The 12,935-nt window shown below is 40.2% G+C and overlaps 1 protein-coding gene across 1 annotated transcript in view; it reads left to right on the top strand.

Annotated features, from left to right (window-relative positions):
• Positions 1-12,935, top strand: part of FAM120A (family with sequence similarity 120A) — a 122,321-nt gene that overhangs the window by 27,461 nt on the left and 81,925 nt on the right. Inside the window, exon 3 of the mRNA XM_043870565.1 lies at positions 592-674. Within this exon, the coding sequence (XP_043726500.1) occupies positions 592-674 (83 nt within the window). The remainder of the gene's footprint in view (positions 1-591; positions 675-12,935) is intronic.

Below are 12,935 nucleotides of genomic sequence, written 5' to 3'. Positions count from 1 at the left end.
TGATAGTGCAAAGAGCTGATTGACACTTCTTGGTGGTAGTGTAGTCTGTGCTTTGTACATCTATTTTTTGGATGGTGCTAGAAATTTAAGGAGGAGGGTGTTGATCCATGTCACAAACTGCAAGCATTGTCACTTAACCTTAGGTTTTATAACTGTGTAGATTCTGCATCTGGTGTCGAACCTACTTCACAGAATGTAGTTTGAGCCATAGTCTCTCATAAACACATGAAAACTTGTATCAGATTGGTATTTGGCATCTGTCATTATCAGACTGGCCTTAATACTGTGCTGGGGAGTTACTTAGGTTTTTATACAGTTTATTCAGTTTGAATGCTGTTAAGCCTATAATGGAAATGTACTTGAAGCAGCTTCAAGAAGTTGGCCTGCTGTATGTTTTGTGTTAAAAGATGAAGAAATATTCTCAATGTCTGTGTGGAAGTTTTATGTGATGTATTAAACAAGGTGGTCCTAAGGAGTCATATTGCAAAGTCTTAAAACTAACAAAGATAATCTACAGATTATAACATGCAATGATATTAAGTTTCCCCCATGTCAGTAATGGCTTTTGTCGTATCCCTGTTTGTATTCCAGGAAATCACATTCTACCTGATGAAGATCTGGCTTCCTTTCATTGGAGTTTACTTGGTCCAGAACATCCACTAGCTTCACTTAAGGTACAGATTCATTTTATTTCCAACATTTGTTGCTTTTCCTTTTCCTTTCATAATCTAAGTAATGTTTCTTTATTGTAGAAGGAAATATACCTCAAAATTAGCAATATCATGCTTCCCCCTAACTTCAGAATCTGTGCTGCCTTAAAAAAAAAAACCTACCTTATATTGTTCCCAGCACCCATATTTTAGGGAAATATATACAAATGTTGTTTAAAATTCCCTCAGATGAATTCTTCATGTCATGTACCTAGATAGGTGTAAATTTTTTAGCTAAAGTTTTTATGTATTAATTTTATTTTCTTACAAATATTATTTTTTCAGTAGATAATATCACCTTCTGTTATGGATCAATATCTTAGCAGAGTTTGAATTTCATAATTTTCTTACTGATTTTCTAATATTGTAAAAATCTATAGTTTTAATGCTTTTTGAGTGATCAAGGAGACCCAAATTCATTAGAAAAATGGTCTATTTGTACTGTTCCATTAATATTTATTTTCTTATTTTTCTCCCCTTCCTGTTTGAAAGTAATGAACATCCAAGAAGATGTACTTAACTTTGATTTTCTGAAGTGGGAAGGTTTACAGTTTGATGTGAGTGTCGTAGTGGAATGGTATGAGTCACTAGGGAACTTGTAGTTGTGCGTGGCTTCCTGTGATTCTCCGAATTCCCTTTGCTGGGTAAATTGGTATGGTGTTGTCTGCTGTCAGTGTTGTGGGCATAGATGCCACTGACTAGATAGGGAGTTGGGGATTCTGAACCTAGACTGGCCTGCAGCCCGGGCCTCAGTTCCTTGTGGTAACGGGGAGGTTGCATGGAGTGGTTTCTGAACGCACGTTTTCCTATTGTCAGAATTGTCCTCCAAATAGGATTTTTCAGTGTTTAGCTTACAGCAAGCTTTTGTGATACTTGGAAGTTCAGGTGGCATTCCTCTCCTGCCTCTTTCATCTTGTTCCTTGGTGCCTAGAACCCTTTTTTTTCCATTTCTTATTGATGGGCCCTGATGTTTTCCTTTTTATCCTAACAGTTCTTGGTATGGGGCTTTTCAGCTTCTGTTGGAAGATCAGTTTTTCTCCTTTTGTTTGAGATTACTTGTTTTCTTTTGCCTTTTTTTTCCCCCCTGAAGGAAAACAGCTCTCTATTTGCTATTGGCCAGAGAGTTCTTCATGTGTGTTTTCATTTACAAAGTACTACAATTTTTAAGCTTGATTCCAAGCTCCTGGTGATACCATTAATGACTCGCAGAATGGGAAACGTACAGTCTGAAATCAGGTAGACTCAGAAGTATTATGCTCATTAGCTTATTAAACAGTATGCTTTTATAAGTTGAGACAAAATGAAAGCTCGTTTTTTACAGGGTTTGTATTGTTTTGAGTAGCAGGGGTGAGTGAGAGGCTCCCAGGATCCCCAAACTGTATCAGTCAGGTCAGTTCAGTTCAGTTCAGTTCAGTCGTGTCCGACTCTCTGCGACCCCATGAATCGCAGCACGCCAGGCCTCCCTGTCCATCACAAACTCCTGGAGTTTATTCAGACTCATGCCCATCGAGTCGGTGATGCCATCCAGCCATCTCATCCTCTGTCGCCCCCTTCTCCTCCTGCCCCCAATCCCTCCCGGCATCAGGGTCTTTTCCAACGAGTCAACTCTTCGCATGAGGTGGCCAAAGTATTGGAGTTTCAGCCTCAGCATCAGTCCTTCCAAGGAACACCCAGGACTGATCTCCTTTAGGATGGACTGGTTGGATCTCCTTGCAGTCCAAGGGACTCTCAAGAGTCTTCTCCAACACCATAGTTCAAAAGCATCAATTTTTCGGTGCTCAGCTTTCTTCACAGTCCAACTCTCACATCCATACATGACCACTGGAAAAACCATAGCCTTGACCAGATGGACCTTTGTTGGCAAGGTAATGTCTCTGCTTTTTAATATGCTATGTAGCTTGGCCAAACTGTATACATATGTTTAAATTGAGCTCGCCTTATCTCGTGTGTCAGAGGTTAGAAGTAAGGAACAGTTTGAAGAATTATTGGAAAACTAACTCAGTCCACTGATAGGTCACAAGCATCATTATCATGTATTTTTCCTAATAGTTTGTTAATAAAAATAAAAATATATAAAAAGTTGAAATAGAAAATATCTATTCATATATCCATCACCTTGGTTCACCTGTTGTTAACAGTTTGCTGTAAAGTATATTTGTATCTGTGTGTTTTTTAACTCAACTATTGGGAAGTAAGTTGCAGACATCATAACACTTCACCTGTGAAAACTTTGGTTTACATCTGCTGCTGCTACTGCTCCGTCGTATCTAACTATTTGTGACCCTGTGGACTGTAGCCTGCTAGGCGCCTCTGTCCATGAAATTTTCCAGACAACAATACTGGACTGAGTTGCCATTTCTTACTCCAGGGGATCTTCCTGACCCAAGGATTGAACTAGCATCTTCTGAATTGTCAGGCAGGTTCTTTAGCCCTGAGCCATCTGTGAATCCCTTGGTTTATATCAACACCACCACCTAAAAAGAAGGATAATTTCTTAATTATATTACTATTATCACATCAACTAAATTAATGTCATTTAATATAAGTCCACATTGACATTTTTCTGTTTTCTCTCAAAGTTGTTTGTAGGATTGTGTGTGTGTGTGTGTGTGTTTTAAAATTATTTGTATATTTTTGGTTGCGTTGGGTCTTCGTTGCTGTGCACAGGCTTTCTCTAGTTGTGGTGCGCGGGAGCTATTCTTCGTTGTGGTGCGCAGGCTTCTCACTGCAGTAGCTTCTCTTGTTGTGGGACACAGGGTCAGTAGTTGAAGCTTGTGGGCTTTGTTGCCTTTGGGCACGTGGAATCTTCCTGGACCAGGGATCAAACCCATGTCCCCTGCATTGGCAGCAGATTCCTATCCACTTGTGGATTTTTTAAAAAATCAAATTTTTTTCATTATCAACATGCATATTTTAAATATTAGCTAGGTATTTTTATGGCATAATAGCGAAGCAGTCCAGCATAATTTTTCAATGACTTGATAAGTTGTAGGATTTTTTAAAGTCACATTATGAAAAGTAAAACGTCTGGCTTTGAGTTAAAAAATTGCAAAACTGTTATGTTTTGATCTTAATACATAGTTTCTCTGTGTAGTATCATTTTAACAAAGACTGGGATTTTTTTTGTCTTTTTAAGTGAAGTATTGCTTTATAATGTTGTGTCAGCTTCTGCCATACAAAAACATGAAGCAGGCATAAGCATACATATGTCCTCTCCCTCTCAAACCTCCCACTCACCCCCCTGCCCCATCCCATCCCATCCCTCTCGGTTGTCACAGAGCACATTGCTGAGCCCCCTGTATCGCGCAGCAACTTCCCACTGTCTGTTTTACGTATGGTAATGTATTTGTTTCAGGGCTACTCTCAATTCCTCTTGCTCTTTCCTCCCCCCACTGTGTCCACCTGTGTGTTCTCTATGTCTGTGTGTCTGTTTTTGCCTTGCAGATAGGTTCATCAGTACCGTTTTTCTAGATTTCATATATATGCATTAATGTATGATATTTGTTTTTCTCTTTCTGACCTGACTCTGTGTAACTAGACTGTGGGATATTCAATATGGTTTTTTTTTCTCATGAACCTTACTACTGTTTAGAATTGTCTGTACCCATCTGCTTTTTTAGTTGCTTCTTCTTCCCAGTAATAAAACTAACTACATCTTTTGAAAATTTGGTTAGTTGTTGATTATAAAACTTTATCATGGGGGAGGAGCCAAGATGGCGGAGGAGTAGGATGGGGAGACCACTTTCTCTCCCACAAATTCATCAAAAGAATAACTGAACGCAGAGCAAACTTCGCAAAACAACTTTGGATGGCTAGCTGAGGTCATCAGGCGCCCAGAAAAGCAGCCCATTGTCTTCGAAAGGAGGTAGGACAAAATATAAAAGATAAAAAGTGAGACAAAAGAGCTAAGGACGGAGATCCGTCCCGGGAGCTCTTAGGCGGCATTGCTTGGGGTAGGGTCCGGCCCGAGTGCCCTGAGGACAATCGGAGGGAACTTCTGTGAGTTGCCAACTTGAACTGTGGGAGACCAAAAGAGAGAGAGTAAATTAACCGGCCCGAACACACTGCCGGCCGCTCGCAGAACAAAGAGACCGAGAGGGTCCAGAGAGGAGCTCGCAGGCTGCGGACCGGCCCAGCCCCGCCGGAGGCAGGAGGCAGGGGGGAGGGGAAGGTCGAGGCGAGACACAGGGCGCAGGCACCCGACCGGCGCGGGCGGGGACTGGGGCTGGGGACGCGGAGGGCGGAAGGCGCGCGCGCCCGACTGGCGCCAGCGGAAACTGAGTCTGGGTCCGAGGAGGGAGGGGGCGCGCCATACCTGGGTAGAGTGCGCCCACCAAGCCCCTGGCTGCCTGGACCGCTCTGACGGGGAAGGCACAGAGAGCAGGCGCAGCTTTTCCTTCCGCGCTTTTGTGGAACACCCGAGGGCTGGAACCTGGCGCAGCGCGGGGCGCGCTCCATATAGAACAGCCGGGAGCCTGAGCAGCACAGACGGAGAAAGCAGCGTCAGCCCCTCCCGGCAGCGCCAGCCCGTCCCCAGCAGCGCCAGCCCGTCCCCATAGCGCAAGCCCCTCCCTGCGCCGCAGAGCAACGGAACTAGCTACCTGAATAAGAGTCCACCTCCGCCCGCCTGTGTCAGGGCGGAAATGAGGCTCTGAAGAGACGGCAAACAGAAGCCAAATAAACAAAGGGAACCGCTTCAGAAGGGACTGGTGCAACAGATTAAAATCCCTCTAGGAAACGCTGACTACACCGGAGGGGCCTGTAGATATCGAGGAGCGTAAGCTGGAACGAGGAGCTATCTGAAACTGAGCCGAACCCACACTGACCGCAACAGCTCCAGAGAAACTCCTAGATATAATTTTACTTTTTTCTCTTTTTTTTTTTTTTTAATTTTTTTTATTTTTTTTCTTTTTTCTTTCTTCTCTTTTATTTTCCTTTAAAATCCCCTGTTACTCCCCCATTACTCCTTAACTTTCATTTCCACAGACTTTTACGATTTTTTAATTAGGGGGAAAAAATTTTTTTTTTCTTTTTTCTTTTTCTTTCTTTTTTTTCTTTCCTTTTTCTCTTCTATTTTCTATTTTTCTTTTTCTCTTATTTCTTTTAAAGTCCTCTAGTACTCCTCTACTACTCCTTAATTTTCATTTTCAATACACTATAACCTTACAAAAAAAAAAAAAAGAAGAGAAGCCCTATTTTTAAACCGAAGATTATTCTCTCCCAATCTTGACTCTCTGTTTTCTACCTCAGAACACCTCTATTTCCTCCTTTCCCCTTCTCTTCCCAATCCAATTCTGTGAATCCTTGTAGGTGACTGGGCTACGGAGAACACTCTGGGAACAGACAGCTGCGTAGATCTGTCTCTCTCCTCTTGAGTCCCCCTTTTTCTCCTCCTGTTCATCTCTATCTCCCTCCTCCCTCTCCTCTTCTTCATGTAACTCTGTGAACCTCTCTGGGTGTCCCTAACGGGGGAGAATCTTTTAGCCATTAACCTAGAAGTTTTCTTATCAGGGCTGTATAGTTGGAGAAGTCCTGAGACTACAGGAAGAATAAAACTGAAATCCAGAGGCAGGAGACTTAAGCCCAAAACCTGAGAACACCAGAAAACTCCTGACTACATGGAACTTTAAGTAATAAGTGACCGTCCAAAAGCCTCCATACCTACACTGAAACCAACCACCACCCAAGAGCCAATAAGTTTTAGAGCAAGACATACCACGCAAATTCTCCAGCAACGCAGGAACATAGCCCTGAACATCAACATACAGGCTGCCCAAGGACACACCTAACACATAGACCCATCTCAAAACTCATTACTGGGCACTCCATTGCTCTCCAAAGAGAAGAAATCAAGTTCCACGCACCAGAACACTGACGCAAGCTCCCCTAACCAGGAAATCTTGACAAGCCAATCGTCTAACCCCACCCACTGGGTTAATCCTCCACAATAAAAAGGAACCACAGACCTCCAGAATACAGAAAGCCCACTCCAGATACAGCAATCTAAACAAGATGAAAAGGCAAAGAAATACCCAACAGGTAAAGGAACATGAAAAATGCCCACCAAGTCAAACAAAAGAGGAGGAGATAGGGAATCTACCTGAAAAAGAATTTAGAATAATGATAATAAAAATGATCCAAAATCTTGAAAACAAAATGGAGTTACAGATAAATAGCCTGGAAACAAAGATTGAAAAGATTCAAGAACTGTTTAATAAAGACCTAGAAGAAATAAAAAAGAGTCAATTAAAAATGAACAATGCAATGAATGAGATCAAAAACACTTTGGAGGGAACCAAGAGTAGAATAACGGAGGCAGAAGATAGGATAAGTGAGGTAGAAGATAAAATGGTGGAAATAAATGAAGCAGAGAGGAAAAAAGAAAAAAGGATCAAAAGAAATGAGGACAACCTCAGGGACCTCTGGGACACTGTGAAACGCCCCAACATTCGAATCATAGGAGTCCCAGAAGAAGAAGACAAAAAGAAAGGCCATGAGAAAATACTCGAGGAGATAATAGCTGAAAACTTCCCTAAAATGGGGAAGGAAATAGCCACCCAAATCCAAGAAACCCAGAGAGTCCCAAACAGGATAAACCCAAGGCGAAACACCCCAAGACACATATTAATCAAATTAACAAAGATCAAACACAAAGAACAAATATTAAAAGCAGCAAGGGAAAAACAACAAATAACACACAAAGGGATTCCCATAAGGATACAGCTGATCTATCAATAGAAACCCTCCAGGCCAGAAGGGAATGGCAGGACGTACTGAAAGTAATGAAAGAGAATAACCTACAACCTAGATTACTGTATCCAGCAAGGATCTCATTCAGATATGAAGGAGAATTCAAAAGCTTTACAGATAAGCAAAAGCTGAGAGAATTCAGCACCACCAAACCAGCTCTTCAACAAATGCTAAAGGATCTTCTCTAGACAGGAAATACAGAAAGGTTGTATAAACGTGAACCCAAAACAACAAAGTAAATGGCAACGGGACCACACCTATCAATAATTACCCTAAATGTAAATGGGTTGAATGCCCCAACCAAAAGACAAAGATTGGCTGAATGGATACAAAAACAAGACCCCTATATATGCTGTCTACAAGAGACCCACCTCAAAACAAGAGACACATACAGACTAAAAGTGAAGGGCTGGAAAAAAATATTTCATGCAAACGGAGACCAAAAGAAAGCAGGAGTCGCAATACTCATATCAGATAAAATAGACTTTCAAATAAAGGATGTGAAAAGAGACAAAGAAGGACACTACATAATGATCAAAGGATCAATCAAAGAAGAAGATATAACAATTATAAATATATATGCACCCAACATAGGAGCACCGCAATATGTACGGCAAACGCTAACAAGTATGAAAGAGGAAATTAATAGTAACACAATAATAGTGGGAGACTTTAATACCCCACTCACAACTATGGATAGATCAACTAAACAGAAAATTAACAAGGAAACACAAACCTTAAATGACACAATGGACCAGCTAGACCTAATTGATATCTATAGGACATTTCACCCCAAAACAATCAACTTCACCTTTTTCTCAAGTGCACACGGAACCTTCTCCAGAATAGATCACATCCTGGGCCATAAATCTGGTCTTGGAAAATTCAAAAAAATTGAAATCATTCCAGTCATCTTTTCTGACCACAGTGCAGTAAGATTAGATCTCAATTACAGGAAAAAAATTGTTAAAACTTCAAACATATGGAGGCTAAATAACACACTTCTGAATAACCAACAAATCATAGAAGAAATCAAAAAAGAAATCAAAATATGTATAGAAATGAATGAAAATGAAAACACAACAACCCAAAACCTATGGGACACTGTAAAAGCAGTGCTAAGGGGAAGGTTCATAGCATTACAGGCTTACATCAAGAAACAAGAAAAAAACCAAATAAATAACCTAACTCTATACCAAAAGCAATTAGAGAAGGAAGAAATGAAGAACCCCAGAGTTAGCAGAAGGAAAGAAATCTTAAAAATCAGGGCAGAAATAAATGCAAAAGAAACTAAAGAGACCATAGCAAAAATCAACAAAGCTAAAAGCTGGTTTTTTGAAAAAATAAACAAAATTGACAAACCATTAGCAAGACTCATTAAGAAACAAAGAGAGAAAAACCAAATTAACAAAATTAGAAATGAAAATGGAGAGATCACAACAGACAACACTGAAATACAAAGGATCATAAGAGACTACTACCAGCAGCTCTATGCCAATAAAATGGACAACTTGGATGAAATGGACAAATTCTTAGAAAAGTATAACTTTCCAAAACTGAACCAGGAAGAAATAGAAGATCTTAACAGACCCATCACAAGCAAGGAAATCAAAACTGTAATCAAAAATCTTCCAGCAAACAAAAGCCCAGGACCAGATGGCTTCACAGCTGAATTCTACCAAAAATTTAGAGAGGAGCTAACACCTATCTTACTCAAACTCTTCCAGAAAATTGCAGATGAAGGTAAGCTTCCAAACTCATTCTATGAGGCCACCATCACCCTAATTCCAAAACCAGACAAAGATGCCACAAAAAAAGAAAACTACAGGCCAATATCACTGATGAACATAGATGCAAAAATCCTTAACAAAATTCTAGCAAACAGAATCCAACAACATATTAAAAAAATCATACACCATGACCAAGTGGGCTTTATCCCAGGAATGCAAGGATTCTTTAATATCCGCAAATCAATCAATGTAATACACCACATTAACAAATTGAAAGATAAAAACCATATGATTATCTCAATAGATGCAGAGAAAGCCTTTGACAAAATTCAACACTCATTTATGATTAAAACTCTCCAAAAAGCAGGAATAGAAGGAACATACCTCAACATAATAAAAGCTATATATGACAAACCCACAGCAAGCATCACCCTCAATGGTGAAAAATTGAAGGCAGTTCCCCTGAAATCAGGAACAAGACAAGGGTGCCCACTCTCACCACTACTATTCAACATAGTGTTGGAAGTTCTGGCCACAGCAATCAGAGCAGAAAAAGAAGTAAAAGGAATCCAGATAGGAAAAGAAGAAGTAAAACTCTCACTGTTTGCAGATGACATGATCCTCTATATAGAAAACCCTAAAGACTCTACCAGAAAATTACTAGAGCTAATCAATGAATATAGTAAAGTGGCAGGATATAAAATTAACACACAGAAATCCCTTGCATTCCTATATACTAACAATGAAAAAACAGAAAGAGAAATTAAGGAAACAATACCATTCACCATTGCAACAAAAAGAATAAAATACTTAGGAGTATATCTACCTAAAGAAACAAAGGACCTATACATAGAAAACTATAAAACACTGATGAAAGAAATCAAAGAGGACACAAACAGATGGAGAAACATACCGTGTTCATGGATTGGAAGAATCAATATTGTCAAAATGGCTATTCTACCCAAAGCAGTCTATAGATTCAATGCAATCCCTATCAAGCTACCAACGGTATTTTTCACAGAACTAGACCAAAGAATTTCACAATTTGTATGGAAATACAAAAAACCTCGAATAGCCAAAATAATCTTGAGAAAGAAGAATGGAACTGGAGGAATCAACCTGCCTGACTTCAGACTCTACTACAAAGCCACAGTCATCAAGACAGTATGGTACTGGCACAAAGACAGAAATATAGATCAATGGAACAGAATAGAAAGCCCAGAGATAAATCCACGAACCTATGGACACCTTATCTTTGACAAAGGAGGCAAGGATATACAATGGAAAAAAGACAACCTCTTTAACAAGTGGTGCTGGGAAAACTGGTCAACCACTTGTAAAAGAATGGAACTAGAACACTTTCTAACACCATACACAAAAATAAACTCAAAATGGATTAAAGATCTAAATGTAAGACCAGAAACTATAAAACTCCTAGAGGAGAACATAGGCAAAACACTCTCCGACATAAATCACAGCAAGATCCTCTATGACCCACTTCCCAGAATATTGGAAATAAAAGCAAAACTAAACAAATGGGACCTAATGAAACTTAAAAGCTTTTGCACTACAAAGGAAACTATAAGCAAGGTGAAAAGACAGCCCTCAGATTGGGAGAAAATAATAGCAAATGAAGAAACAGACAAAGGATTAATCTCAAAAATATACAAGCAACTCCTGCAGCTCAATTCCAGAAAAATAAATGACCCAATCAAAAAATGGGCCAAAGAACTAAACAGACATTTCTCCAAAGAAGACATACAGATGGCTAACAAACACATGAAAAGATGCTCAACATCACTCATTATTAGAGAAATGCAAATCAAAACCAAAATGAGGTACCATTACACGCCAGTCAGGATGGCTGCTATCCAAAAGTCTACAAGCAATAAATGCTGGAGAGGGTGTGGAGAAAAGGGAACCCTCTTACACTGTTGGTGGGAATGCAAACTAGTACAGCCGCTATGGAAAACAGTGTGGAGATTTCTTAAAAAACTGGAAATAGAACTGCCATATGACCCAGCAATCCCACTTCTGGGCATACACACTGAGGAAACCAGATCTGAAAGAGACACGTGCACCCCAATGTTCATCGCAGCACTGTTTATAATAGCCAGGACATGGAAGCAACCTAGATGCCCATCAGCAGATGAATGGATAAGGAAGCTGTGGTACATATACACCATGGAATATTACTCAGCCATTAAAAAGAATTCATTTGAACCAGTCCTAATGAGATGGATGAAGCTGGAGCCCCTTATACAGAGGGAAGTAAGCCAGAAAGATAAAGAACATTACAGCATACTAACACATATATATGGAATTTAGAAAGGTGATAACGATAACCCTATATGCAAAACAGAAAAAGAGACACAGAAATACAGAACAGACTTTTGAACTTTGTGGGAGAATGTGAGGGTGGGATATTTCAAAAGAACAGCATGTATACTATCTATGGTGAAACAGATCACCAGCCCAGGTGGGATGCATGAGACAAGTGCTCCGGCCTGGTGCACTGGGAAGACCCAGAGGAATCGGGTAGAGAGGGAGGTGGGACGGGGGATCGGGATTGGGAATACATGTAAATCCATGGCTGATTCATATCAATGTATGACAAAACCCACTGGAAAAAAAAAAAAAACAAAAAACTTTATCATGATTTTTATTCCTTTTCAGCAGAGTATGTTGTATATAGTTTTTAAGGATACTTGATTTTGCTTCCCGAATTTCAAGCATTCCTTTTCTCCTACTTTATTTTGCCAAAGTATTTCACTGAGTTCGTATCTACTAGTTTATTGTTCACAGAGGGTTGGTGTTATATGAACTTATTATCTAATAATTCAAATCCCCCCTTAACATGTAATATCATAATCGTATCCCTGTCAACATTTCGACATCGCCATTCACAGTGCTGGTTGGGCCAAGAGGAGAGAGCGGCTGGGGTTCTGGATTCAGAAGCAGAAGCAGAACCTGGAGTGGCTGGTGATAAACAGCTGAGGCAGTTGGATCATGAAGTGATGGCCATACGCATGTGCCAAATGAGTGCCTTTTTTATATGTGCTTTTTGAATTTTTAAAAATGGTTTTATGATTTTGAGTCCTTGATAGTTACGGAACTTCTTATTTGGGTTTGGCATTGAATTTTTAAACTGGAAGTGTTTTCTTAAGTAGAATCATAAGTTGCAGGTCTTTGTATTCATTTTAATGCTTTTTGTGTTGCTAAACTTCATATTCAGTTTCATGTATTTTGAGTTTTATCCCTGTCAGTCATTCCTGAGCCCCAAGTATTTCCTGCCCCAGAGTCCCTTTGTCATTTCCGCTTTGCAAGTTTTATGCTCAGCTTTCCTCTCCTTAGACTTCCTACAAGTGTTGTTCTCCTGTATAGCTCTTCAGGTTCTATTTTGATCTCTCTATATCACTTCCCGAGTTGTGGCAAGCGGGCAGAGGAGGCCTTCCCCTGGACACAACTGCCCACGCCACCATCACCACCCCACTGCCCCAGCCCAGCTCTGCCCATCAGCCACAGGCCAGGCAGGTGCTGGTTCCTCTTGAACTCCTCCCTGTGTGTGTCCAGTTAAAATGTCTCCTCGAAAACATCCTTGCTTGCTTCTGGCTCTTCTCAAAATCTAAATCCTAGCTCTTGTACATGTCTCTTTCTGATTTAAATGGTCTTTAGTGTTTATACCTCTACCTTTGGATTCACTTTTTAGTCACCTTTCTTTACCAGCAATATCTTTTCCCTGAGG

Source organism: Cervus elaphus, chromosome 16 (assembly GCF_910594005.1).
Source record: "Cervus elaphus chromosome 16, mCerEla1.1, whole genome shotgun sequence".
NCBI classification, from domain to species: Eukaryota; Metazoa; Chordata; class Mammalia; order Artiodactyla; family Cervidae; genus Cervus; species Cervus elaphus.
This window is presented reverse-complemented; position numbering and strand designations above follow the sequence as displayed.